General features: G+C 41.5%; 1 protein-coding gene and 1 long non-coding RNA gene across 7 annotated transcripts in view; one reads left to right on the forward strand and one right to left on the reverse strand.

Annotated features, from left to right (window-relative positions):
• The window catches only part of ZSWIM6 (zinc finger SWIM-type containing 6), a 126,693-nt gene extending 123,264 nt beyond the window's left edge, over positions 1–3,429 (reverse strand). The window contains exon 1 of the mRNA XM_072992716.2: positions 2,694–3,429. Within this exon, the coding sequence (XP_072848817.2) occupies positions 2,694–3,414 (721 nt within the window). The 5' untranslated portion in view covers positions 3,415–3,429. The remainder of the gene's footprint in view (positions 1–2,693) is intronic.
• A 117-nt stretch (positions 3,430–3,546) lies between these two features.
• The window catches only part of LOC110073966 (uncharacterized), a 42,813-nt gene continuing 22,334 nt past the window's right edge, over positions 3,547–24,025 (forward strand). Inside the window, exons 1-5 of one of the 6 annotated variants that reach the window (XR_012084531.2) lie at positions 3,839–4,784; positions 15,381–15,431; positions 18,264–18,402; positions 18,746–18,909; positions 19,285–22,315. This is a non-coding gene — a long non-coding RNA (uncharacterized LOC110073966). Of the gene's footprint in view, positions 3,735–3,757; positions 4,785–15,380; positions 15,432–18,263; positions 18,403–18,745; positions 18,910–19,284; positions 22,316–24,025 lie in introns of those variants that run through there. The other 5 variants (XR_013541192.1, XR_013541191.1, XR_013541193.1 and 2 more) reach the window with 5 other exon arrangements.

Raw genomic sequence — 24,025 nt, forward strand, 5'->3', positions numbered from 1 at the left:
TTTTCCAGAAGAAGCAAGGGGGGGACGGGTTCTATTTACGCATTATTTTCCTCTATTCATACTGACCTTTGCTGACAGCACTCAAGGCCCCTCCCCTTTTCCAGGCTGCACAACTCTTCCCCCTCCTATCCTTTCAAGAGTTCTCAATGAGGCCCCTTCTAAGTGCTGAAAGCAAGCAAGACTAAGCCCACGCTGAGTGTCTGTCTCCTGGAGAAGATTGCATCTTTTATTTATCACCCCTTGGCTTTATTTTCACAGTGAATTCCTAGCTTAAATGTAATCAGCCAAGAATCCCTCCCTATGTGCACTCCTGTCATTCCTCATCCCTTGCAAGTGGAGTCAAGCAGAGGAAAGGGGGAGAAAATGAAGGGAGAGGAGGATGACAAGAAGCCCTTGGCAATGCCAGCCAAACCAGAAAACATTCAATTCTGCTGGTGCCGCCACAAACAGGAGAGATGCCTCAAACCCTTGCTATAAAGGGGCAGATCTAGAAGTCTTGTGGAATGTTAATTAGAACTTAGAGGAGTGCCCAAAGCTAAATCATTTGCAGGCAGAAGAGGAAAGGCATCATGATGGGAATAAAGTCTACCTCACAATTCAGCAACTCCATTCTAATTCAAGCTGGCTGTGACCCTCAACTTCCTTTTAGTAAGTGAAGAGAGACAGTGATCCCACGCCCACAAAAAGCAAAGGTACAACCACATTAACATTTAAACTGTTATATGTGTCCACATTTTTAAATACTGTACTAAGAAAGCCTAGCACTAGGCTACATCCAGAGAGGGAGCTGCAATATTCAGTTTCGTGGGTTTAAGCTGACTTTTTTTTAAAAAAAAGCCGCTTCATCCATGCTTAAATTTTGACAGATGGGGAAAAGGGGGAGAAAAAAATGAAAGAAAAGCAGCCCACTAAAAACCTGGATTGCATTTGTAGTACATGGCAGAGAGAAACGGGCAAATCTGAGCAGAGGTTAAATGATGTTGTTCAGCTTCAGAATCTCCAGACTGCCTTTCCTTTTGTCAGATCCTTGCTGTTTTGTAGGCAGTGAAAAGCATGGAAAGAGGCTCTTTTGTCTGATGCCTTCTTTTCATGGAGCAACACACCCCATACAACACACACACAAACCTGGAAAGGACACAAACAAATACGACAATGAGAGATGGTGCCAGGTTTTCCTCCAAAGGAAATTTCCTGCAGGCCACTGAGGAATGTGCTGCCGCCAAGACATGACCCTCTTGAAAATGCAACAACAACAAAAAAGAGAGATCCAGCTCCGCTGAGAACCTCACCCTAAGCAGGAAGTTTTAAATAGGAAATAACCACCCATCAGCACATTTTCCCCAAGCAGAGTCTTGAGCAAAAGGGAAACAAGGCAGGCAATCCTCACCTCACACCCCCTTCATTGGCAGCAGCAATCCCTCCCCACCTTTGCCAGGGCTGTTTGGTTTAAAAGGGAGGAGTTGGACAGAATAGGAGTTCCTGCCCCCAGAGAGAATGAGGAGCAGCATAAACATGAAAGGAAAGTATGATTTCATTGAAAAAGCAGCACTTCTCCCTGCTTGCTGTTATTAAGAAAGAGAAAGAGAAAGAGAGAGATCTGCTATGTCCTAAAGCGATTTGGCAGCATTTGTGGCTGGCTCTGCCTTCCTGCACACCAATCCCCTTGGGCAGCCAACTTCCCCCGCCCCATTTCAGACAGACCGCCTTTCAGCCCCCATTTCATAAGCAATCTGACAGCTTTACGACCCAGTGACCTACCCCGGGTGCCACCAATAACAAAACCCAGGATGACAGGGAGATGCTGACTGGACGTGAGAGCACCTAAGGTGTCTCTGCAAAGCCAATGCAAGATTTCACCCCCTGCTCAAGCGCTGCTGTCCTAGAAATGTCTTTGTTTGGAGATTCCAGTCTCTCCTGGCAAATCCTAGAGATGCTTGCTTCCCCCCCCCATCTCCTTCCCTGAAGGGATCCTGCTACTGATTCACTTCCATTTAAACTCTCCGATGTGAAGGGAGGGGGTGAAACAGATACGAGCATCTATTACCGCGGTGAGTGTTTTGATAATAAAAACAGGGAAAGCAGGATAGAAGGCGAGCTGGAAGAGGAAACAAAAACAAGCTACTGGAGTGGGATTAAAATGTTTTGGGATTATCTGGGCTACTAGTCTTGGATTATTATTTTTAAAAAAAAAAAAAGGTGTAAAGGGAGTCAGACAGAATGCAACGGCCTGCATGCATTGTCTGGATGCAAAAGATTATCCTGGGCAATTTAACAGCAGAAGATTTAAAGGAGAAGAGAGACCTAGCTAAGGTTAACTGTGTGTGCCTGCGTTTGCGTCTTGACCTGCCTGAATGGTCTGATTCTGAGAATACTAGTCCGACAAGAGAGAGGAACAAAAATACAGATAAAATTATGTATATAGAAGGGGAGGGCTTTCATCGAGTGGAGTCATAGGTTAGAGCTGGGGGGGGGAGGAGAGAAAATGAGAGAGAAAGAGAGAAAGGTAGACTGTGCAGGTGGATGATGAGACCAGGAGTCAGGTTTGGAGAATGTGGGAGGAGAAGAGACCGCGACCCGTAGCACAGTGACAGGAAAGGGGGGGGGGGTGGAGAGAGAAAAACCAGCCATCAACCTTTCCGCTGTTTCCACCCCACCCACCCCACCCGTATCCCCACCAGGACCGAGTGACTCACCGACTTGCAGGACGTTGTCGACGCAGCCGCCGTCCAGCAAAGCGATGCCCCTCCGGAAGGGCAAGCGGTTCTCGTCGGCCGCGGCGTCCACCGTCCCTCCGCCGCCGGGCACGGCGCTGCCGCCGCCTCCGCCGCTGTTACTCGCTACGGCGCTGGCGGCCGAGGCGATGCCGACGGCGGTGCCCGTCGAGGCGACGGCGTTAGATCCCCCGCCGGGAGCGGCGGCCGAGGCGTTGCTGGCGGCGGCATCCTCGGCGGCGGCGCCGGTGTTGAAGGAAGAGTACATGCAGATCTCCCTTTCGCTCCGGGGAAAGGACCAGTAGACGATACGACGCTGCACCGGCTCCGGGATGCGCTCGAACCTCTCCTCCACCCGCTGGAAGGGCCACTTCTCCGCCACCCGCCGAGCCGCGATGTCCAGCAGCGACTCGGGGCTCTGCGTCTTGCCCAACGGCAACACCCCCAACGCAGCATAGGCGGCGGCGAGGGCAGGGGGGAAAGCGACGGCACCGGAGGAGGCAGCGACGGCCGAGGAAGGTCCCGCCACGCAGAGCGCCCCGCTGCCGCCGCCGCCCAGGCCGCCTCCCTCGCCGCCACCGCTGCCGGCAACGCCGCCGCCGCCGCCCGAACCCGCCCGCTGGCCCGGCCTGCACCCGGCACCGTAGCCAGGTCTGCAGCAGAGGCGCTTGGCGGGGGGAGGGAGCTGTCCGCGCTCCGCCATGATCGCGCCGCTTCTAAGCAGACGGCGGAAGTGCCTGTACTCTATAAACGGCACCAGGAAGCCTGCGAACGCCTGCCGGAGCGGGAGGACACGCCCACCAGGGCCATATTCGGGCAAAAGGGGCGGGGCCCCATCCGCCTAGCGCACAGAGGGAGGGGAGGGGCTGGGCGGGGATATGCAAAAATGAGAGCACAAACATAAATAGAACGGGCCCCGCGATCGTGTGCTCTGCGCGTCAACCGTGACGGGCCGACGGCGGCGTTCTTCAAACGTTGGAGGCGGAGGCGCTGGAGGCCTGGGGTGGGCGGGTCAGAGTCCAGGTAGGGACGGGGCCATACACACACCCTCCATTTGTCTGTTTGTTCTCCTTGTACTCCGCCCTATGCCGCCGCCCCCCCCGCTTTGGTGTCTGGCGTGCGCGCGCATACATATGGCATTCTCAACGACGAGCCTCCGTGGGACGCGCCTGAGGCGAGTTGTTCTCGGGGGGGGCAAAGTGGGCGGAGCCCGGCGGCTCCCTCTGTAGCTCCATATAGGGAATGGAACTTGGAAGGCGGAGGCGGGGCGTGGTCTCTCGCTCGCCCGCTAGCAACCCTCGGTCACCCCGCTCTCTTTCAGGCTCGACAGGAAAGTCGTGGGGAGGGGAACAAAACAAAACAAAAAAAAGGAGGCCGGGCCAAAACGTCACGCTCGCGCGGCTGGGAAATACGGTAGAAGGCAGGCGAGCCGCCGGGTGGGGGGGGGGGGAAGAGAGCGTTGGATCGCCTCGCGCGGCCGCGCGCGCCAGGTCCCACGCTCGCCCGGCCGGCTCCGTTGCCCGTTAGACAGCGCTCCGGGTTCGGCTCTTTCCTGAGGCGAGGCTTCCCCGTCGCCGCCGCCGCCACAAAAGCCGAGCACGCTGCTGAGACTCGTTGCCGGCCCTGAGTCTTGGGGAGGAAAAGAGCAGCAGGCGTTTAATTTTTCTTTTTTCCCCCCCCTGCTCCTCCCGACCCTTGAAAAATGCGTCCGCCGCAGGTTTGACATCCAAACCTACCCTGAAAAAGGGCCAAACGGGAGAAGCTGTCATTCTGACGAGACGTTGTGGTTTGTGCTCGTGAGCGCCTCTCTCAGTTGGGTGAGGGGCGAGCTCGAGTCCCCTGGCGTTGGGGGGGCTCCGGTGAGGTTTGGGGGGTGGGCTGGACAGGATCCCCTTGCAATCCCCGAGTCCAACCTGGGGGCAAGGGACGAAGGGGCTCCCAGGAAGGACAGCTCCGTCCTCTTGCCGGCTCTGCGGCTTCACCATAGCGTAGCTTTGAGGCTAAAGGCTGAAAGGTATCAGACGCGTCTCCTCTCAAGGAAGTGTTGCTCATTTCAGTGGGGTTACTCCTAAGGTAAGTGTAGCGCAACGTCTAGAGGAGGACGGCATACCTAGCGCCTCGCTGCTGCTTTCACACTTACAAAGGAGGGAAGGATAGGGCTTCTCTCACAGAATTCAAGTGAGGAACAAGAGCACCAGCCGGAAATATGGAGGAAAAAAAACCTCCCCCAATTTCCACTCTAAAAGCTGAGTTATTATTCCTCTCTTCTTCTTCCTTTCCTTCCCGGCCCTATTTGCCTGTGCTTAGACTGCAAACGCCTGTGGTGAGTTAGGTATGCTTAGCAGAGCGATTCCATTGAATTCAGCGGGGTTTTCCCCAGAGTAGAGGATTGTGGTCTTCACCCTTCATTATCATCTTAACCCGTCATTGATCACTACTTTGAAAAAGTAGCAAGAATCCAGGCTTGTTTTAAATACTAGTTTGTAATAGTAGGTGACCAGGAATTAACAGGCAAGCAAGCATGTGGCATTTCATGCAGATGAGTTAATGAGAAGGCAAAGGAATGAAAGATTGCTCTATCCCTCCTCTGCACCAAGCATAAAAATATGTCCATTGTCTGCCTTTGGTAGTAGCGAGGCAGGATACTTTTCTCACAAACACTTACTGGCTGTTGATAAGAAGGTTATGTTCAGGATTATGATGGTAGTGGGATGATAGAAAGATTTTTAAAAAGGTCTCTGTAGCGGAATAAACACTTACTTCAAGTATGCCATTAGTCTGGGAGTATGCAATTATCTACAGTATCTTCCTAAGTTAGCATTTTAAAAATGTTTAGCTAACAGGCTCAAGAAGATAAGAACTATGTGATTTTTTTTAAACTTTGCTTCAAGGGCTAAGTAAATTTTCCTCTTTTGCCTAGAGAAAAATTTTGCTCACACATAATCAGAAGCAAGTGTGAGATATTTTAACACCATAGATGATGTCTAACAACATTTCTTACTGGTTTTGCAAGTAAACAGTAGGTAAGTATGGAGGTGATGGGGTTCTGAAAGTCATTCTTTGCAGCACATCTCTGTGTGACTTTCCTGATAAACCAAATACAATGGTGCCTCGCTTAGCGATTGCCTCATTTAACAATGTATTTGCTTAGCGATGAGGTTTTTGAGTGATCTTGCGCTCCGTTTAGCGATGTTTCCAATGGGGAAATTTTGCATAGTGATGTTCAGGACCTTGCTTCGCTTAGCGATGACAGTTTAGGTCCCCTTGTTTCGCTTAGCGATGTCCATTTTCACTATTTTAAGTGTGTCTTAAAATGTTCAAAAACTGTTTAAAATGCTTGGAATTGTTAGTGCACCCTGTAAAACCTTTGCAAACTTAATTTGGCTTTGTTCTGAGTCTTCGTTAATTTTTGGTGAATTCCCCCCCCCCCATTGGAATGCATTGAACTGTAGGTTTGATAGCTGTCAGAAGTCATGATTCAAAACAGTGTCTCGCCTCGTTGCCAGTACTGTATTCTTCTCAACTACCATCATACTCTATCACCAAGTTAAGGTGTGCATCCAAAGGGGGGGGGGGGAAATAATGCTAGAGGATGGCACTTTCAGGTGGGAAAACACACTGCTGAGGAGAGCCAAGTGTAAGTACAAATAGCACTGTTGGTAATGAAGAAGCTGGATTAAAGGTGAAAAGACATCTAATTCTTGGTGTTTGCAGAGACAAAAGGAAAATCAAAGACTGTGAGGAATATAACTGGAATGTGAGAAGGATGATCTTAACAGTACAAAACAAGAAATTGACTGTTTAAACACTGCAATGCTAGGACTTAGTGAACTGAAGTTGGCTGTAAGTCATTTTCTATCAGATAAAGACAAAATGCTGTACTCAGGAAATGACAAACTAAGAAGAATGAATATGACTCTAATAGTGAGATAAGACATCACAAGCAGTTAGGGGCTATAATTCAACAACCAGCTGAACATGAATAATTTGAAAATTATTCAAGACTGTACTCCAACTAGAGATACTGAAAGAGAAATTGAAAATGTTTATGCAGGTGTCCAGGAGGAAAACCAAAACAGGAACAGCTGATAATCATGGATGACTTGAATGCAAAAGTGGGAAATAAAAAAGAACCAAATGTCTTTGGAGAATTTGGAGAAACAAAACAAATGACTCACAGAATTCTTTTCAATCAGTATTTTTATTGTGAATACATGCTTCAGGCAATCTAATAATACACATGGATATTAATGGATGGCCAATATAGAAATCAAATCATCTGTATAGTTGTACAGAATCTCTGGAACTAACCGTGATACAGACTATGTAAGTTAATCTCCAAAAATGAGAGCAAACCCGAAGAACACTGCATAATTTTAGTACCAAAATATAATTCAAATAATATTCCTAAAGAACCCAAAGACCATATAAATAATAGCCTTTTATTACTACACTCAATTGACCATGAAACAGAAGAATTGTGAACTGGAACCGGAGATATTGTCAGAAAAGAAACCAAAACCACTATTCCTGCAGTCAGAAAAAAGTTGTTCCTAAATAATTAAGTTTTGAAAATTGTTAATGACAAAAAGACAGCAGATATAGAATCAATCCTAAATGCAACATTTCAACACCTTGCATAACAGGACAAAGAGAACCATCATAGTAATCATTGAAAATAAATAGAAAAACAATAAAAGAAAAATGTTACATCCATAAAACTCAAAATAAAAATTTTTAAATCCAGATTACCATGAGAATTAGGTACTATCAATCTAATTCCACTTTCAATGTACAGTATTCAAAAGCGCCACTCTAAGACTATACCGCTTGCCTCAGACTGCACATATAGAAAGGCACATTCCCCATTATTCAGATGTGGATGATTTCACCTGCCCCTTCACTTTTCCCCACTTCATACTAGCCTCCCCAACACAGGCCTTCAACTGCCCTTTCTCCACCATTTGACCACATCTTCCATCAGCCCATTATAGTTGATGCACAGCTTGCACAGCTGCAGAGCTTATTTTATTCACATTAGTGACTTCTCATTTTTGCATAAGTCTGCCCTTTCCATCCCCTATGCATAGAATTAAACCAATTTTCTAGAACTGTTTACAGAAAGTTTTTCCAGTTAGAGGTATGCCCCCTTTCCTTTCCTTTAACTGGAAAAGCCTGCTGTGAATAATTTGGGAAAATACAATGACAGTTGCTATCATTCTATGTATATTTAGTCAAAAGCATTTCAAATAGTTCATGGGCTACAGTCTTAACATCATAATCCCTTGCCTGAAGTCAGTTCCACTGTGCTCAGTGAGACTGATTCCACTGTAAGCCTAAAGCTGGGACACACCCCTCTGTTTGGGGGAAATGGGATGGTTCTGTCTTTTGGGAAATGTAAGGAGGAATAAAGGAAGAAATGCTATATTTGTACTCTATTTTCAGAACAGATGCTTGTCATCTTTAAGGATATGGGCTTAAAGGGTTTATTTTATAAGTACATTTAAAAAAATACTCAGGGGGTGTCAACAGACCAGTAAAAATATAAGTTGGTCATGCTTATGCAGCTATGTTGTGTTTTTGTAAGAGATTTCATTATGCATACCTGTTAGTATTGTAGTTCAACTGTTTTGTCTGAATCTGGCAGTGAGATGTTTTCATAGTACAGTACTGTATATAAAATCACAATATTGGAACCCGGGTGACTTTTCTTGTTAAAGCAGTTCCAGAAGGAGAATGATTAAGACAAGAAAACTTCAAGAGGTGCTTAGTCTTTTACAACTCTGTCCAGATCTCATCACTACCTCCAGCTCTATGGCTTTCCATCTAGTTACCCAAAGGCACGGTTATCCTAATATAAACTTACATCACTTTGAGGGTAAAATGTATTGGCAGAAAATATAGAGTGCTAAAGTGGTAAGCAGGGAACCCTTCACTCCTGACTTTCCTTGCTTTTCATAGTCTTTCTCTGAGGTGGCTTCTTTTGAACATTTAAAAAAATTATATTGGATTCTAAAGTATATCTATTGTATACAAGCTTTACCTACAATAAACTAAGAGAACTTTATAGTTTCTGGACCTTGTTTTGATTGACAGCTTTGTAACCTAGGGATAGCTCAGTTCAAGTGTCCCATGCTTTTCTTCTGGCAAATAGACCTTAACATGTTAGAGGTAGTATACTAGTAACTAGAGTGAACATTTAGGGCACAGGTTCCCAATCTGGGGCCCATGACCCTCAAGGGAGTTGTGAAGTGTTTTCAGGAGGGTCACCACAACTATTTTTAGTTGCAATTATTTTTATATTTATTATATTAAATATGGCATACACAATCCTATTTTATTTTAATCCTCTTGGCCCACAGATAAATTTAATCTGAAACAGAATTTCAGGCAATTTAGAGTTCTTAGTTATTTCTGTACCCCTTTGGGCAGATTTTCCTTTTATGCCCATCACTCCTACCCCCTCTAAAAGAGCTGCTCTCACTCGTTTCACTCTGCTCCACCACATCAACCTTTGGAGGACTGATGTCAGCCCTTCAGACCCGAGCATTAGCCCATCTCAAAGAGGCCTAAATGAGGCAAGAATATGGTGCCTTGCAGGAATACTGATGCCCAAGATGGCAGCAGGATTGAAAAGTTGTTGCTGTCCTGGCAATGGCACCTCTTGCTGTGTCTGGCAGCATAGTGGAGAGGGGACCTGGGGCGGGCAATACCTCCAGGTCCTGCCTGAGTCATGGAGGAGGAAGGCAAGAGGGACAAAAAGATGAGGGAGGAAAATCAGGGAGAGCATGTGTGGGGGCTGTGGGTGAGATAGTCATTTGGGCTTGAGGGGGAGGGGCTCTTCACTGAGGGGGCTTTTTTTGGAGTGAAGAGATAGAAACTCAAAGTTTATTGAAAAAAGTTTTCCTTCTCAGATTTTATCTGGTAGAAGCAGATTTACAGGCCCATTAATACAGTACATTAACATTAATAGATTAGAAATAAATTATAGGAACAAAATCTGTTTATTTACCATATTAAAATTCCTTTTTATACAAGTTGGAAGGGGTTCACAGGTTACATGACTATTATAAAAGGGGTATGCAAATTGAAAAGGGTTGGAAAACAGATTTAGGATAACTTGATAGTAAAAGCAAGCACTTTTGTAGATAACTAAAGACTGACAGTGTAACTTTATTTCTGAAATCTGATATAACTGACATTCATGTGAAGGGTACAGTATCAGCTTTGTTAACATATGGTCCAACATAAACAAACACAGGCACCCAAAGGGAAAAGCTCTATCTTTATGATAGTGTGTTGTGAACAAATTCTATGCAATTAAAACCTTTAGTATTTGAAGGGATGTATACAGATAGTTGTATTAACCATCTGCTCTAGTTAATTATTAGCAAGCAGTTTAATGTGTAATGTTGTATTTATTGTAGTCAATAATGAGCAGGATCTAGGGAGCCCCATGTGTGAAGAGAAGATACTTCAGCTCATGAAAGAGAAGGGCCCATGTTGCTGATAATTCCCTGTCTCTGTAGCAGCAGGGAGGGAGTTTCCCTCTTTTGCTGAAAAGGGATACTGTGTAGACCCAGTCTGAACTATTACTATAGTAAATTATGACTACTGTATTATATTCTTTATCAGATTTGAAATCCATGTACCACCACCTCTGCTTGAGAAACTGTAGATCAGAAATAACAAAGAGAAGTGAGGTATAATAGGTGTTTTACATATTAATCTGAATTAACGGCAAATTTTAAGTTTGCAGTCTTCCAATATTCATTAACAGAAAAGTGATATGTTTGTGTCCCCCCTCAATTTATACTTTGATAGCTTTGATTTTGCACAGAGCTACTGAGCAACATATGCAGTTACTTAACAATATTTATATTCATATAATACTTCAGCATTCTCAAACTACTACTTCACAATAATACATGCATTCTCAAACTACTTCTTCACAATAATACAATCAGATGTATAGCTAGATCATACTGACCTCATAATGATAGACGTGAAAAAACTAAGTGCTGTTTAGAATGATGCCACATTTCTCTTAATATACTGTGCCCAAAATCTTGGTGGCTTACTGTGAGGATTCGTTGTTTGGGGTTTCCCGCTCTTCCCAAGAAGGAGTCGACACTGCTTTTTCTGCTGTTAACTTTTCTTTATTAACTGGAATAAACGGAACGTCATTCTTAACTGGCAATTCTGGTTTGTTCTCTTGCCCCGCAACCGGCTCAGGCAAGGGTATCCATGAGGTATCAAAAACAGATTTAACAGGTTCAGAGTCCCAAGATCCAACAGGGACCTCCCCCAACAACTTGTCCTTTTCTTCTCGGTCAAACGGACTCAACAATGGGAGGGTTTCTTCATCTCCAGTCCACCCCCATGAGAGGTCTCCTTCTCTTGGCGAGGCACTCCAGGGACCAGGTAGCAGCCCATCTTCCTCAGTTCTTCTATATGCCATGCCTGCCTGGCCGCCCTCTCCCTCTCCCTCGCCTCCTTCGCCTCGGCCAGCTTCTTACACCAGAGCTTGGCCTCAGTCTCCCCCCAGTAAGGGGGGAGACCCCTTGCATCAGACCCCTCTTACGTCTCCTTTCGGCCTCCTCCCGAGGCACACGCACCTGCTCCCAACGCTTGGTCCACGGATCCTCTATCCAGACCATCTCCCAACCACCCGGGATATCATCCTGCTTCACCGTTATATATCCTCCCTGTTTAACCCCTCCTCCTTCCTTCCCTCCAATTCTTCCTTATACGGACCGGGTGTCATTAACCCCTTGAGTGCTTCCTCCAAGTCACTGGTATCCACCGCACATGACACCTTCCCTTCTGGTGGTGCTCCTCCTGACTCCTGTCCGACGTCCCCTTGTTCTTTCTTACTACCAGGGGAGGTGGGAGGGCTAGTCTGGGTCATTTTGGAAGTCTTTAAGAGAGTCGGCTCTACCAGAAAGACCCGGAGCTTCTGGTCTTTCCCTTCACACTTACCTGTGCGTAGATTAAATTATGTAAGACCCTGCAGCTAGTTGCTGCTGACATAATGCCAGTCTCATTATGAACATGCACTTGGTGGCACCAAATTATACAATGTAATTTATGTACATGTAAATCACCAACAAGATTCTGGTCTATGAACATATGTAGTGTTAGTGGGGGAGGAAGAGTTTCAGGTTCTTTACATTTTTTGTATATGTACTGTACATCATATAAATGGAATTGCTCCGTCTATTTGCAGAAGGAATTGGGATCCAACAGCAACTCCCTAGTGGAAAGAGATAGGGTAGCAATTTTACCAGGTTTATCTTATCCCATGATGCAAGAGAAGATAATCTCAGCCCTCTCAAATAGATCAAACATCAGTACAGAGAGGAATAAGCAGGAAACATGCCACTTAATCCCCTTCGTGACAAAAGTTATCCAATCAAAAGACTGTATTACTATATTCTGTTGTTGACACTATGTAGCTAAATTTACATTGTTCAGGTTGCAGTTTTGCTCATAAGACATTTTAAGCACATCCTCCTGAACTTACCTTCTTTGGGTCCTAATGAAAACTGACAATCACTGATGCAGTTGTTTGATGTGTCAGGCAGTAAGGGCTAGAGCTGCATCATCTTAAGCCAGTCCTTATTCACAAAAAGGAGGTCAGTACTGTCTAAGTGACAAGCCATCAGTTCAATCCAAATAGATCAATCACCTTCACAAAAGGAACAGGCATAGGCAAGGTTGTCAGCAGTTCATTTGTCAAAGGTTCTGTGAATCTGGGCAGGCAGCACAGAGTAGAAGATGAAAGGTGACTTCCATGTTGTTCATACAAAAGGTCTGATGGGAGCACACACAAAATTTGTACCTTCCCAGTGCCAACGCCCCTCCCCCCCACAGTGTCCAGCTGATTCCAGTCAGCACTCAGAAGACCTTGAAATGCTGGATATGCTTTTGCTCTCATCTTTTTCAACCTATGTCTCTCCTTAGAACAAATGAGCCTGACATCTGCTGGACCTTTTCCCTGTTCTGATACTTCTCTACTGATAGTGCAGCTTTCAGAACAATAATTGATTGCTGGAGCATTGAATTCCCCTTCCATACCACCCTACCCCAACTACATGAAGTCCAGCTAATTTTCTGAAGCTGACTCAGCAAGATGAGGCATGACAGAGAGAAAGTTTATTGTATCGGTGGGACAGGGATGGAATCACACAAATGCTCTTTTATGCTCAGGGAGTCCTTCTGAGTTCAACTGAGTGGAGTTCATGAGGCTAGGTGGTGCAGCCCTTCCTCTAGTAGCGCAGGAGTTGCAATCTGACCTGACAACCAAAGGGATCTTTAGCTTAGTCTTCCTAAATTGAAACTGGCAGGGATAAATTGCAGGTAGTTCTCCTCCAAGAGGAGAAGCTGCTGTGTGCTGAGTGGCACACTCCTTTAGTAGCCAGGTCAGCATGTTGTCACTTTGGTAAGATAAGCCACTCCTAAAAGAATAAGTAAGTTCAAGATGCTGCATATGTTTTCTTTCTGTGCTCATGGTTCCTACTATACTGGTGCCATGACATTCAGGAAATAGTGTATGTTTTCTTCAGCAGATTCCCCATGTGATGCAGCAGTTGCTTTTATTTTCATTGTTTTCAGTGTTCATTCAAGATGCCCAGAAATTTCAAAAGTAATTTGATAATTTAAAGTGTTAAATGGTCCTGTATGTATAAGGTGTTACCTGAACTAAAACATGATCGAACCATTTAAATGATTCAGTAAAATAATCTGGCTGATTTTTCTTTTAGGCAGCAGAGTTCAATATTCTTAGGTCTCTAAGTTTCACACATTTCATGTTTTATGCATAATCGCTGCATAAAATACCAAAAGGTGTCAGTCATTAAGAAGAGGTGCTGTTCTGAGCTGAAATGAGGGGAACATTTCATAAATATCTCCTCTTTTCCTACTCACACCAGTAAAATACAAACTGTTTATGGCAGTCCTGACAGAAGATCCGATCCAATTTTTCTATAGGATAGCACTGCAGAGAGATATCACCTGACACACAACTGTTTCTCCTGATTGTCATTCCAGTTAAAGCAGCAGCACTCCATTGTTTACTGTCATGAATACCTACAATTTGAGTATCTTTTCTTTTCCCTTTGGTTCATAATAGCCCCTCTTTCTGCAACAGATTTACTCAGCTAATCACATTCATATATTATGATTATATTATTGTGAGCTATATTATGATTATATTATTGTGAGCAGACACAGGTAGATAGAATAAGTAAAGTGCTTTTAAGTCTGGCCCAGTTTTGTTTGCCTTCAGTGAAGAGCCTTCTGGCACAATGGTTAAACTGTAGCCAAAACTCTACTCATAAGCTGGGCTCAAACTCTGGTAGCCTTCCATCCTTCCAAGGTCAGTAAATTGAGTATCCAGCTCACTTAGAGCCAGATGATCATAAATTCTAGCATTATGAGAAAGGGACAAAATCTGCTTATCCACTATCACCACACTATGCATTATTTATATATTTCTATTGTGGCTCACTTGTTCACTTGTTTATAGCTTCATCAGCTCCCAAAGCTGGCATCATTTTACCCACGGGAATTGCTTCTAGACCTTTAATAATTTCAGTTGCCCTTTTCCGCAGCTATTCCATTCTACAATACTGTATATTTTTTGAGGACTTTTGTAAGGGTAGTATGATTTGGATAATTCTTAAAGTTTCTTTTCGAATTGTGTCAAACATGGAATTTTCTTTTTTTTACAGCAGCCATAGAGCAGTTCAACGTTTCATCCAGCTATCAGAATGCCAGCTCTGGTCTCATCAAAGTATATGTACCTTGTTTTCCCCAAAATAAGGCCTAAACTGAAAATAAGCCCTAGTATGATTTTTTCAGGATGCTTGTAATATAAGCCCTACCCCAAAAATAAGCCCTAGTTAAGTGAAACCCCACCCTCCACCACTGTGCAGCAACCGGAAGATGACATGACTATAAAATAAACATCCCCTGAAAATAAGCCCTAATGCATTTTTGGGGGCAAAAATTAATATAAGGCTCTGTCTTATTTTTGGAGAAACACGGTATTGGGATAATTTTAACTGTAGAGTTATTTATTTTAATGTTTTCATACTCATGTTTTGTTTGATTTTAAGAATTGTATGTTTTAATTGATTGATTGATTCATTTTATATCCCATCATTTTTCCAGAGGGATCCAAGCAACTGTTTGTGGTTGTTTTTATTTCATTTTATGATTTCAAGCTGCTTTGAACACTATCTAGTAATGGAACAGTGGGATGTGAATGTTACAACAACTATATGTGATGTAGTGATTTTTTGCTTCAATATATATCACCTCAGTTTGGCACTGGCAGCAAACTTGGCCCACGGCACTATTCATCCCTAACAATAGATCATTATTTATGAGCACATTTAAAAGGCTGCAGCTCCCCAAAAGTAATATTTGCAGCATAATATCTATACCAGAATTGGAGTTTCTTATTGTTGGAAATAAAAAAGTAACAGAACTTTGAAAAAAGTAGTCCTCCTTATTTTAAAATGTACTATGTAGTACTCAGAAGATGTTATTTCTAAACTGTGATCTGTTTAAATTTCCTTTGTGCAAGCTTGTATTCTTTTTTAAAATTCTTATTTGGATAAGGCTTCCAGTTTCTGAAGAAAATTGTCTTTTCTCTAAAAGCTTCCTTGACACTGCTTGTTATCTAGAGGCAGCTCATCAGAGACATCAATTGTGAGTGTTACATATGTTTGAGACACTCTTAAGTGGAAGTGTAGCATATTCTTCTGTTCATCATGGGAAAATTCTGGTTTCTACCAAGACTTTTCTGAAAGCACAGCTGTATAAACCTATAGTTGAAAGTAATCTACAATTCAGTGTAATATGTTAAAGGAATCTTAACAGATACCTTCATAATAGTGAGAAGGAGGGTGGACCATGGAAAGTAACTGAACTACAGCACTGACTCTGTGCATTTTCCAAACATAGATAAATGGAGGTGTGAAGTATTAACACATTCTTCTGGGAGAAATAAGCAGCTTGGGATGTAAACAAATGAGAGTACAGAGAGGAGGAAAATATCCATGAAACAATTACTAGGGCCTAGGGAATGACTTCTCTCCTGATAACTCTTATGGGTTTTCTGACTTTGAGAAAAGAAGTGGCTCAAAAATAAGCCAATTTGTAAGCAGTATTATATAAATACCAATACTGTATATATGATGGTTGTTCTCTATGTGCTGTACAAACACTAAGATAGCTAGAGGCAGTATGTCTAGTATAATGATTTTTTCAGATTTAAGAATTACTTCTTAATGATGAAGCCATAAGCCAGGTGGAACTAATCTAGTACTGCAGTTAATTGAGGATTTTGCCTTGTCAACATGTAAATAGATGTAGTTCTGTTTGCTTCAGTACATGCATGCACATACATATACTTTATAATGCTTTTATATCATTTGTTATAAAAATGATCATAATTTGTCATCTGTGTTGCATGGAGAAACAGAGAGTGAAATCCCAATTTTTAGCTAACAGAAGGAAATTGCACCATGTCTTTGATACTGGAAACACAGGAAAGGTGTTGATTGATTAATTTTATATAGTGAGAAGATTAGGTGTTCTCTGAAATGAACATTTTTTCTTGAAAGAAAAGGATTTTTGCAGAATGATTGAAAAGTCACATTTTTGTAGAAAGCTGACTTTAAAACTTTTAGAATATTGAAACAGAAAGGGTTGCATCAGACACCAAGATTGCCTCTGTACATCTACCTGCCTATGAACCAGGAAGTGGAATGTATCATTTTGTCTATTTTAGGCTTAATTTTTGTATGTTAAGCATTTTTGAAGTCTGTCTTTGGCTTCCCATGTTGCTAAGTAAACTACTTCAGAGTTAACGAGCTTGAATAGAAATAGTAAAAATCACTCTACAAAACAACATTTTATTCAGTATGTTTCTGCCTTTTTTCATTTTGTGGATAGAATGGAGCGCAATGGAGGAACAGATGTTAAGAATGCATGGACAATTACAAGCATGCCATTTTAGTTAGCTATGCTTGCATCTGCAATCTAAGATTGTTATAAATTATTTAGTGTGTGAAACATCTAGTTTCTTCTGCTCTGTTTATCTCTAGACCAAACTTCACTGCTTCTTTACTTTCTACCTGCTATAATAACATCTTTTCTGAAAGTTAGCTGGAAATAGATTAGCACTGGACTCACATCTGGAAATCTGAAATCTAAACACTTAACTAAAAACCTCTTGTATTACTCTGAGTAACTTGCTGTATCTTTAGATTCCCATCTGCAAAATGGAAACCATGGTGAGCTACATCATCAGATCTCTTTATAATCCATGGTATTGAATACTTCCTATCTCACAAAATGTAGTTTTTAACTAGTTTTTAAACCAAACCCAGCATTTCTACTGTAACTATTCCAGCGTAGGATCCCTATCCTCTCTCACCCCATAATTAACTGTATAAAAAATGGTGTGCTGGCTTCCAAAAAATAATATCAATTACAAAGCTATTTTGTGTGCTATTCATCTATGATAAAATATGTGGAAACATTCATAATTTGTATGGTCCATCTACAGCTGGAGTTATTAAAACACAGATTTTAACTCCTCTGCTATACTAATTTATAGGGCTAGCTAGTGGATAGATTTTTACTGCCCCTTTTTATGTTGGGATGTGGGTGGCACTGTGGGTTAAACTGCCCCTGAGGGACGTGGTGGCGCTGTGGGTTAAACCGCAGAAGCCTCTGTGCTTCAAGGTCAGAAGACAAGCAGTCGTAAGATTGAATCCACGCAACGGAGTGAGCTCCCATTGCTTGTCCCAGCTCCTGCCAACCTAGCAGCTTGAAAGCATGCAAATACAAGTAGATAAATAGGTACCACCTTGGTGGGAAGGTAGCAGCATTCCGTGTCTAGTCGCGCTGGCCACATGACCACAGAAACTGTCTTTATACAAATGCTGGCTTTATGGCTTGGAGATGTGGATGAGCACCGCTCCCTAGAGTCAGACACGACTGGACTAAATGTCAAGGGAAACCTTTGCCTTTATGTTTATCTTAATTAAAATTGAACAGCTATAGATAAGCAGGCAAAGTTCATAGAAAATTATTCAGCACAATAAAATTTGAAAGAAAAAAGTCATTCTATTTAGAGTCTAACTTCATTGTTAAACATATCAGCCTAAAAATCCCCATTAAAATTGTATGGAAAATAAGATTGAACTTAACTTCGAGTTCGGGGAAGAGGTTAATGTGTAAGTTACCTGCACTTCGGCACAGGATCATCTTGTGAACTGAGAAAAGAAAAGTGTATCAGTTTGATGTATCAGGCCAGGGCATCCTCCATGATACTCTTGTTTTGTTTTTTCTGTCTTCTCCCCCTGAGAAGTTGTATTCCAAAGCCAACTACATATTGAGCACGATTGCTCATCATTGGGCTGTTCCTAGCTATTTCCTGTTTTAGGAATCTTCCCCCCCCCCCTAGTTTGTACTTATGCAAATCAGAGCTCCTCACAAACTTGTTCTTTTTTTTTCCTTATTGCATACAAGTACTGCTGTTTTGGTTACATTAGCAATGGCACTCTCTTCTTGAATTTTGGAAATGGAGGAAATTATGACACATGGCAGATTTCTAGAGAGCTATGTGTGGATACTCCTTGCATAAAATGGAGGCTAAGCATCCTGTGAGGTGAGTTCCATCATATTATCTGGCATGTCTCCTGACAGTTCAGATCATTGTTTTCAACATTGCATAAAGGAAGTGATTGTTATGTTTGGCTAACTAAAATGTTGCAAAACTGTGCTCCTTTGCACCTAAGAGCCTTCTGAAAACCATCTCCAAAGAGTTTTCCAGCCCTCTGGAGTAGGCTTTTTCAGTACAGAGATTTGCACTGGAAAGGGGAGAGCCCTTTCCCCCTCCATTTTGCTGCATTATGCTTTTGTGTTTGCATTAGATCCTAAACTAGAATTCAAATTTCATGTAAGACAAGATAAATAATTTCTATCTAAATCTCCTCTGCCTTCCCACCTAGGAATCAACCAAGAATAAGAAGCAGGAAGAGTTCATTGCATAGGAGGATCTTTCAATATTTTTAAGAGGAGCAAGCAGCAGTTGAGACAAGTTAATGAGGAGTCTGATTTCAATCATGACTTCTTGAATCTCCAAACAAACCAACAAAGGCAGCTCATGGACCAAGTGGGTACAATCTCATTCTAATACTTCAAGAGCATATATATCTGCTTTTCTGGTCATGACCTGGCTATGCATGTGAAGCAGAAATCTATAGTCTGGCAGCAGTTGTGCTCCACAAGAGGTCAGAACTAGTGAGGCAGAGACTCTAAAAGCATTTGGCTGCTTTTTGTTTCGAGTGTGCCAGAAGATAATTAATTGTAGCCACTGCTGCTGGGGTTATCCAACAGCCTCCACCTCTTCCTCAAGGAAAGTTCTGCCAGATGAAAAAGATGATAGTATAATTCCACTTTTAAAAGTTGCTGATAAGAGAATTTCAGTAGCAGTTTCAAATGCATCTTTAGAAAAAAAATGTAAGATTAACATCCTTTGTTATTTCAGTTCTGCACTAAATAATTTGGAAGTCATCAAGTTTGGTTCCTGGGACTAGAGACGGTGATTGGGAAAGCTACAATGAAATGTAATGAAACAAGGAAGTGGGTTCAACAGAGCTGCACAATTTCCTGCCCAAATACAAAATTAGTCTGGAGAAGTTGGGTATACTTGTCATTGGCTAGAATGTGCTGTTATCTTTTGATCAAAAGATGGTCTGACTTCTAGATTCCAGAAAGAGAAAACATGTTACAACGTAACTATGCATCTGCCTAAATTGTGTTATTATTATCTAGTGTATTTTCTTCACATTGTTTACTAAACAGAGATTATTACCATGGTAATTCTGTCATTACATGGCACATGTATAGCTGCAAGCTACAAGAACACCAGTTGTTTGCAGTTTTTTGCCTTTGGCTTAAGAATTTAAAATCATTTACAACAGTCTTTCAGGAGAGAATAGAGTTATTGTGAATAAATATTTAGAACTGGTAGTAGAAAATGTCGGTCTCTTCTCAAAATATTTGCATTGTATCTGTAGTGACAGAAGAACATCATGTCATCTAGCTTCTCTGTGTCTCCAATGCTGTGCTTTGCTAGTGGTTAAAATCCTTAATTCCTACTTGGGAGGAGATGGAATAAATAACATAGTATTTTGTCAAAGGCAAATATATGCAGCATATTTATCTTCCACAAATGGTAAAGCTGCCAGATCCTTGGAACTTCTGCCCAGGACTACTCTTCTAGCATGCAAATGCTTAATATGGCTTGCTGATCTCATGACATCAATCAATTCTGATCTTGTTTTCCTGCTTGCAGTTATATATTATTAATGAGATTCTGCATACAATTTTTTTCTATAAAACATATGATAATGTCTTTAATTGCTGTTATCACAGTGGTCTACAGTGCCACTGTAACTGTGCTTTGTGTTTATCTTAGGGTATGGCTACACTAGAACCAGGGAGAAGCTAGTGTGTGCTGCCTATGAATGGTCAGACTTGACTAGAAGAATCTAATCAAGCCTAACTGTTCATATGGAAATGACTCCTGCCAATATTGTGAAGCGGCTTAATTGGTGAGCTACTTCAGGATATTGGCAAATTAATCACTTTCACTACTTAGCAGAAAAAATTAAAAATCTTTCCCTTGCCTTCTCTTAAACGGCCAGTTGAGAAACTGCCTGCAGCCAAAGGCACTGCCATAGATTCGACTGTGGGTGGTTTTTCAACTAGCCCTCTGAGGCAATTAAAAAAAATTAGCTGATATTTTAAAAAAAATCAGGGAAAGGTATTTTAGGAGAAATGTTTAATTTTTCAATATCCTGAAAGGGCTTGCTTATTAAGCCACTTCAAGATACTGACAAATGGAAAGAGGAAGGCTTGCTTTGGATCAATTCCAGTGATGACACATGCTGGAACCAATGCAAACCAGAACAATCCTACCTTCATTTTAAAAGTAGAAACTCTTTGACAGGGACCACAAAAGTCAGGGTAGGAACACTCTGGGGGCAAGCTGGTGTGCTCTAGGAAATACATCATCTGGTCACCATCTTTAAGAGTGCTCCAGCCTGTTCTTGCAGCATCCAAATAGCAGAATAGACAGTCCATGTAGTCAGACTTTCAGTGTATGTGATATAGCACTTAAATTCTCTACTAAATCATAGCATTAAATGTTGGATCTTGTCTTTGGACCAAACTATGTAAAGCTATGCCATTTCCTAACTTAAAGTAAATTTAACTAATGAGCCCCTGCAGTAAATTGTTACACTAATGAAACTGTATTTATGCGGCTGATGCAACTAGTCTGATCAAGCTAAAAATATTAACAACTAAGAAGCAGAGATGTTATTTTCCATGATCGTGTCTTACGCATAGATTAAGACACCGATGTTAAAGAGACTGTGAATGGAATGCAGGGAAGGTTTTCTGCTGACAAATATGATTCCTTCCACAATACAAGGGAGAAGATGACTCCCACTCTTCCATTGCATGACCTTGTTGGGTTGGCAGACTCAGATTTGAGGGCACATGGTATACACTAGATTTAGGATCACAGGGCTGCAGTGGGAAGAGCAAAGGAGAAAATTTTGTTGTACAAGTGGACTTCTATTTGTGTGACATTGACTTTTCTCCCATTTTCAGATTGTGGTAGGTATGAATTTAAGTGATTGTGAGATTCACATTCTTACTATAATGTACTCATTTAGTTCATAGGTTACATTCCTTTTGAAACCACCTTAGTACAACTTTCCTTAGTCTTGTGCCTTTCACATGTGTCAGATTACAGGTCTTATGCCCCGTCTTGCTGACTCTCTAGGACTCTCCTTACTTATTTGGTAAATGATAACTCCCTACTTCCAGCTTTTTAATTATTAGAGTCTGCAGGTCTACTGCAAGATAAGTGTAATCAAGCTTAACTTTTTAGGATCAAATAAAACTTGTGGCTTCCAATAACAGCAATATAGATTTTTCACCCAAAAATGAGAGGATCACAATCTGCCAATGAGAGTATGCCAACAGGATTTTAAATGCAGTGTATTTGTGTGTTTAATCCTCATTTGGCAAATGGTACAAGAAAATAGAGGAAAGATACAGAAGAAGAATTCATTCTTTTAATTCCTTAGGCAGTGTTCTGAAAATCCCTGTTTTTTCCACAACAAGCAGGGCAGGTATCAGAAATTATTCAAGTGAGAAACTATAAAATGTAGGTACATATACAAGTTTTGTACTTGGGCTCTTTAGAAAACCAAATTGTGAAGGCAGCCAGAATTGTTTCGGAATCTATCCATATGGCAACTTGTTCAGCATACGCATGTATATGAACTCCATCCTAAAATTCCCCCTTTTGCCCAGGAGTATCATAGATGTCCAGTGTGAAAGATTAGAGGGGTGAATGTAGTTTCAGATTTCCCACGGTAAGGAACTCTGATAAGGCTGGGTTCATGACCATGGAATCTCTTTAGGTCTATTCAGCTGAATGCAGTTACAGAGTCCTTTTAATACCTATGCGCTCAGTTCATGAAGATGCTATCATGTATGTAAGGACTCTAGGGACAGGGTGTGCCCTCACACCCAAACCCTAATTATTTAGTCCTACACATGTTCAGATGAACAAATAACTGAACAGAGCTTGGCTTACAAATCTATCTACAGACAATTACATAGTTTTGTAAGTGTTACAACAATTTTTTAAAAAGTCTGGTGTGTTGTACATCTTTCATTCATTTGTAATATATTAAAGATATGAGTAATACTTGCTAAATTTCTCATTCTCATTGATTTAGGCTGTTATTCCTCCCCTGCAATGTGAGTTAGAGAAGGATTTCTTTGTTATGTAAATTAAACGACAATATGTTGTCATGTCATAGGTGAGAAAATAAATGTTGAGGGTTTTCTTTATAGTACATAAGACTGAGAAAAGTGATTATTTACATCCCTATAATAGATGTGTGTGTGTGTTTATTTCTAATAAAGTTAGCTTGATGCAAAGGAGGCATATTTCATATTTGCAATCTTCTCAATCTGCATGCACAACTTTGCTGATATGGCCAGGATCCTTTTAGTTATATCCACTGGCATAATTATTTTGGCATGAGTTTCAACAGCAAATTGCTGCAAGTTAAAGTTAAAAGTGAATGTAGGTATTTGCAATCTTTTTTTTTACACTACAGTCATGTGATTCAGTGTATTAGAGCAAATGCCTATACCAAGTTCTCAACTTCTAGCAATTAGTTTGTGAAATTCATGACAATGGAGTTGTGGTAGGATAAATATGTAATATGATTCTGGGCACTGAATTTTTATGTTTTGCTTGCTTCTCTTACAAGTATTTCATATCATAACTTTATCAGAAATGTCCAAAATTGGATAACTTGCTCTACCAGTTTGTGGATGATGTATCTGCCATATCTCAACATACAGATCTGTCACTGTCCACCAAAGTTAGAGAAGCTGGTAGCTGAGCGGCAGGTAAAAACAATACTTTTGTTTCCAATCAGTTATTCATGCTTTTTTTCAGTCAGTTATCTAAATTAAGGTATGAGCCAAACAGCCAGATCACCTATTAGCTCAGTAGAGGAATCAAAAGCAAAGTAAATCAAACATTACAGTAATAATGAATAATGGAGGTAGTCTTATGAAAGATAATTATTGTTTTATAAAAACTTGGATGCAGTTATGTTAAAATAATTCATTTTGTTCATTTGATCATATTAGTCCTTATCTGCATCAGAAAGTAATTAACATTCTGACCACTGGCTCAAAAGGTGTTAGACAGCAAAAGTTTTACTGTACTTTCAAAGTTGAAGGCTAGGGATGATGACTTCTTTTCCTGCCTTTGTATGTTTTTTATTATCAAACCCTTTGGGCCAAGGTAAATTCTTTTGAAAAAATTTAAAATTGTTCTTGTGGCTGGATAAAAATTTCCCAAGATAAGAATTATGTTTGGCTTCATTAACCAAGATACTGGGACTTTATGCAATTTTTTTTAAAAAAAGTAAATATTTCACACATTAAAACAACTGAACAAGATAACAAAGTTTAAAAGCACATTTTAAAAAGTAAGAGTACATCTGTCCATTAAAACCTCCTCCTTGGCAGCCAGTTACTTGCCAAAAGTCAGATTGAATAGAAAAGCCTTTGTCTGCCAACATAATTACAAAAAGGAGAAGCCCCTCCTGGCTTTCCTTGGGAAGATATACCAAATCTAGGGGCAACCACTGAAAAAAACAATGTTGTTGATACCTCCA

Source organism: Pogona vitticeps, chromosome 2, assembly GCF_051106095.1.
Source record: "Pogona vitticeps strain Pit_001003342236 chromosome 2, PviZW2.1, whole genome shotgun sequence".
Lineage (NCBI taxonomy): Eukaryota > Metazoa > Chordata > Lepidosauria > Squamata > Agamidae > Pogona > Pogona vitticeps.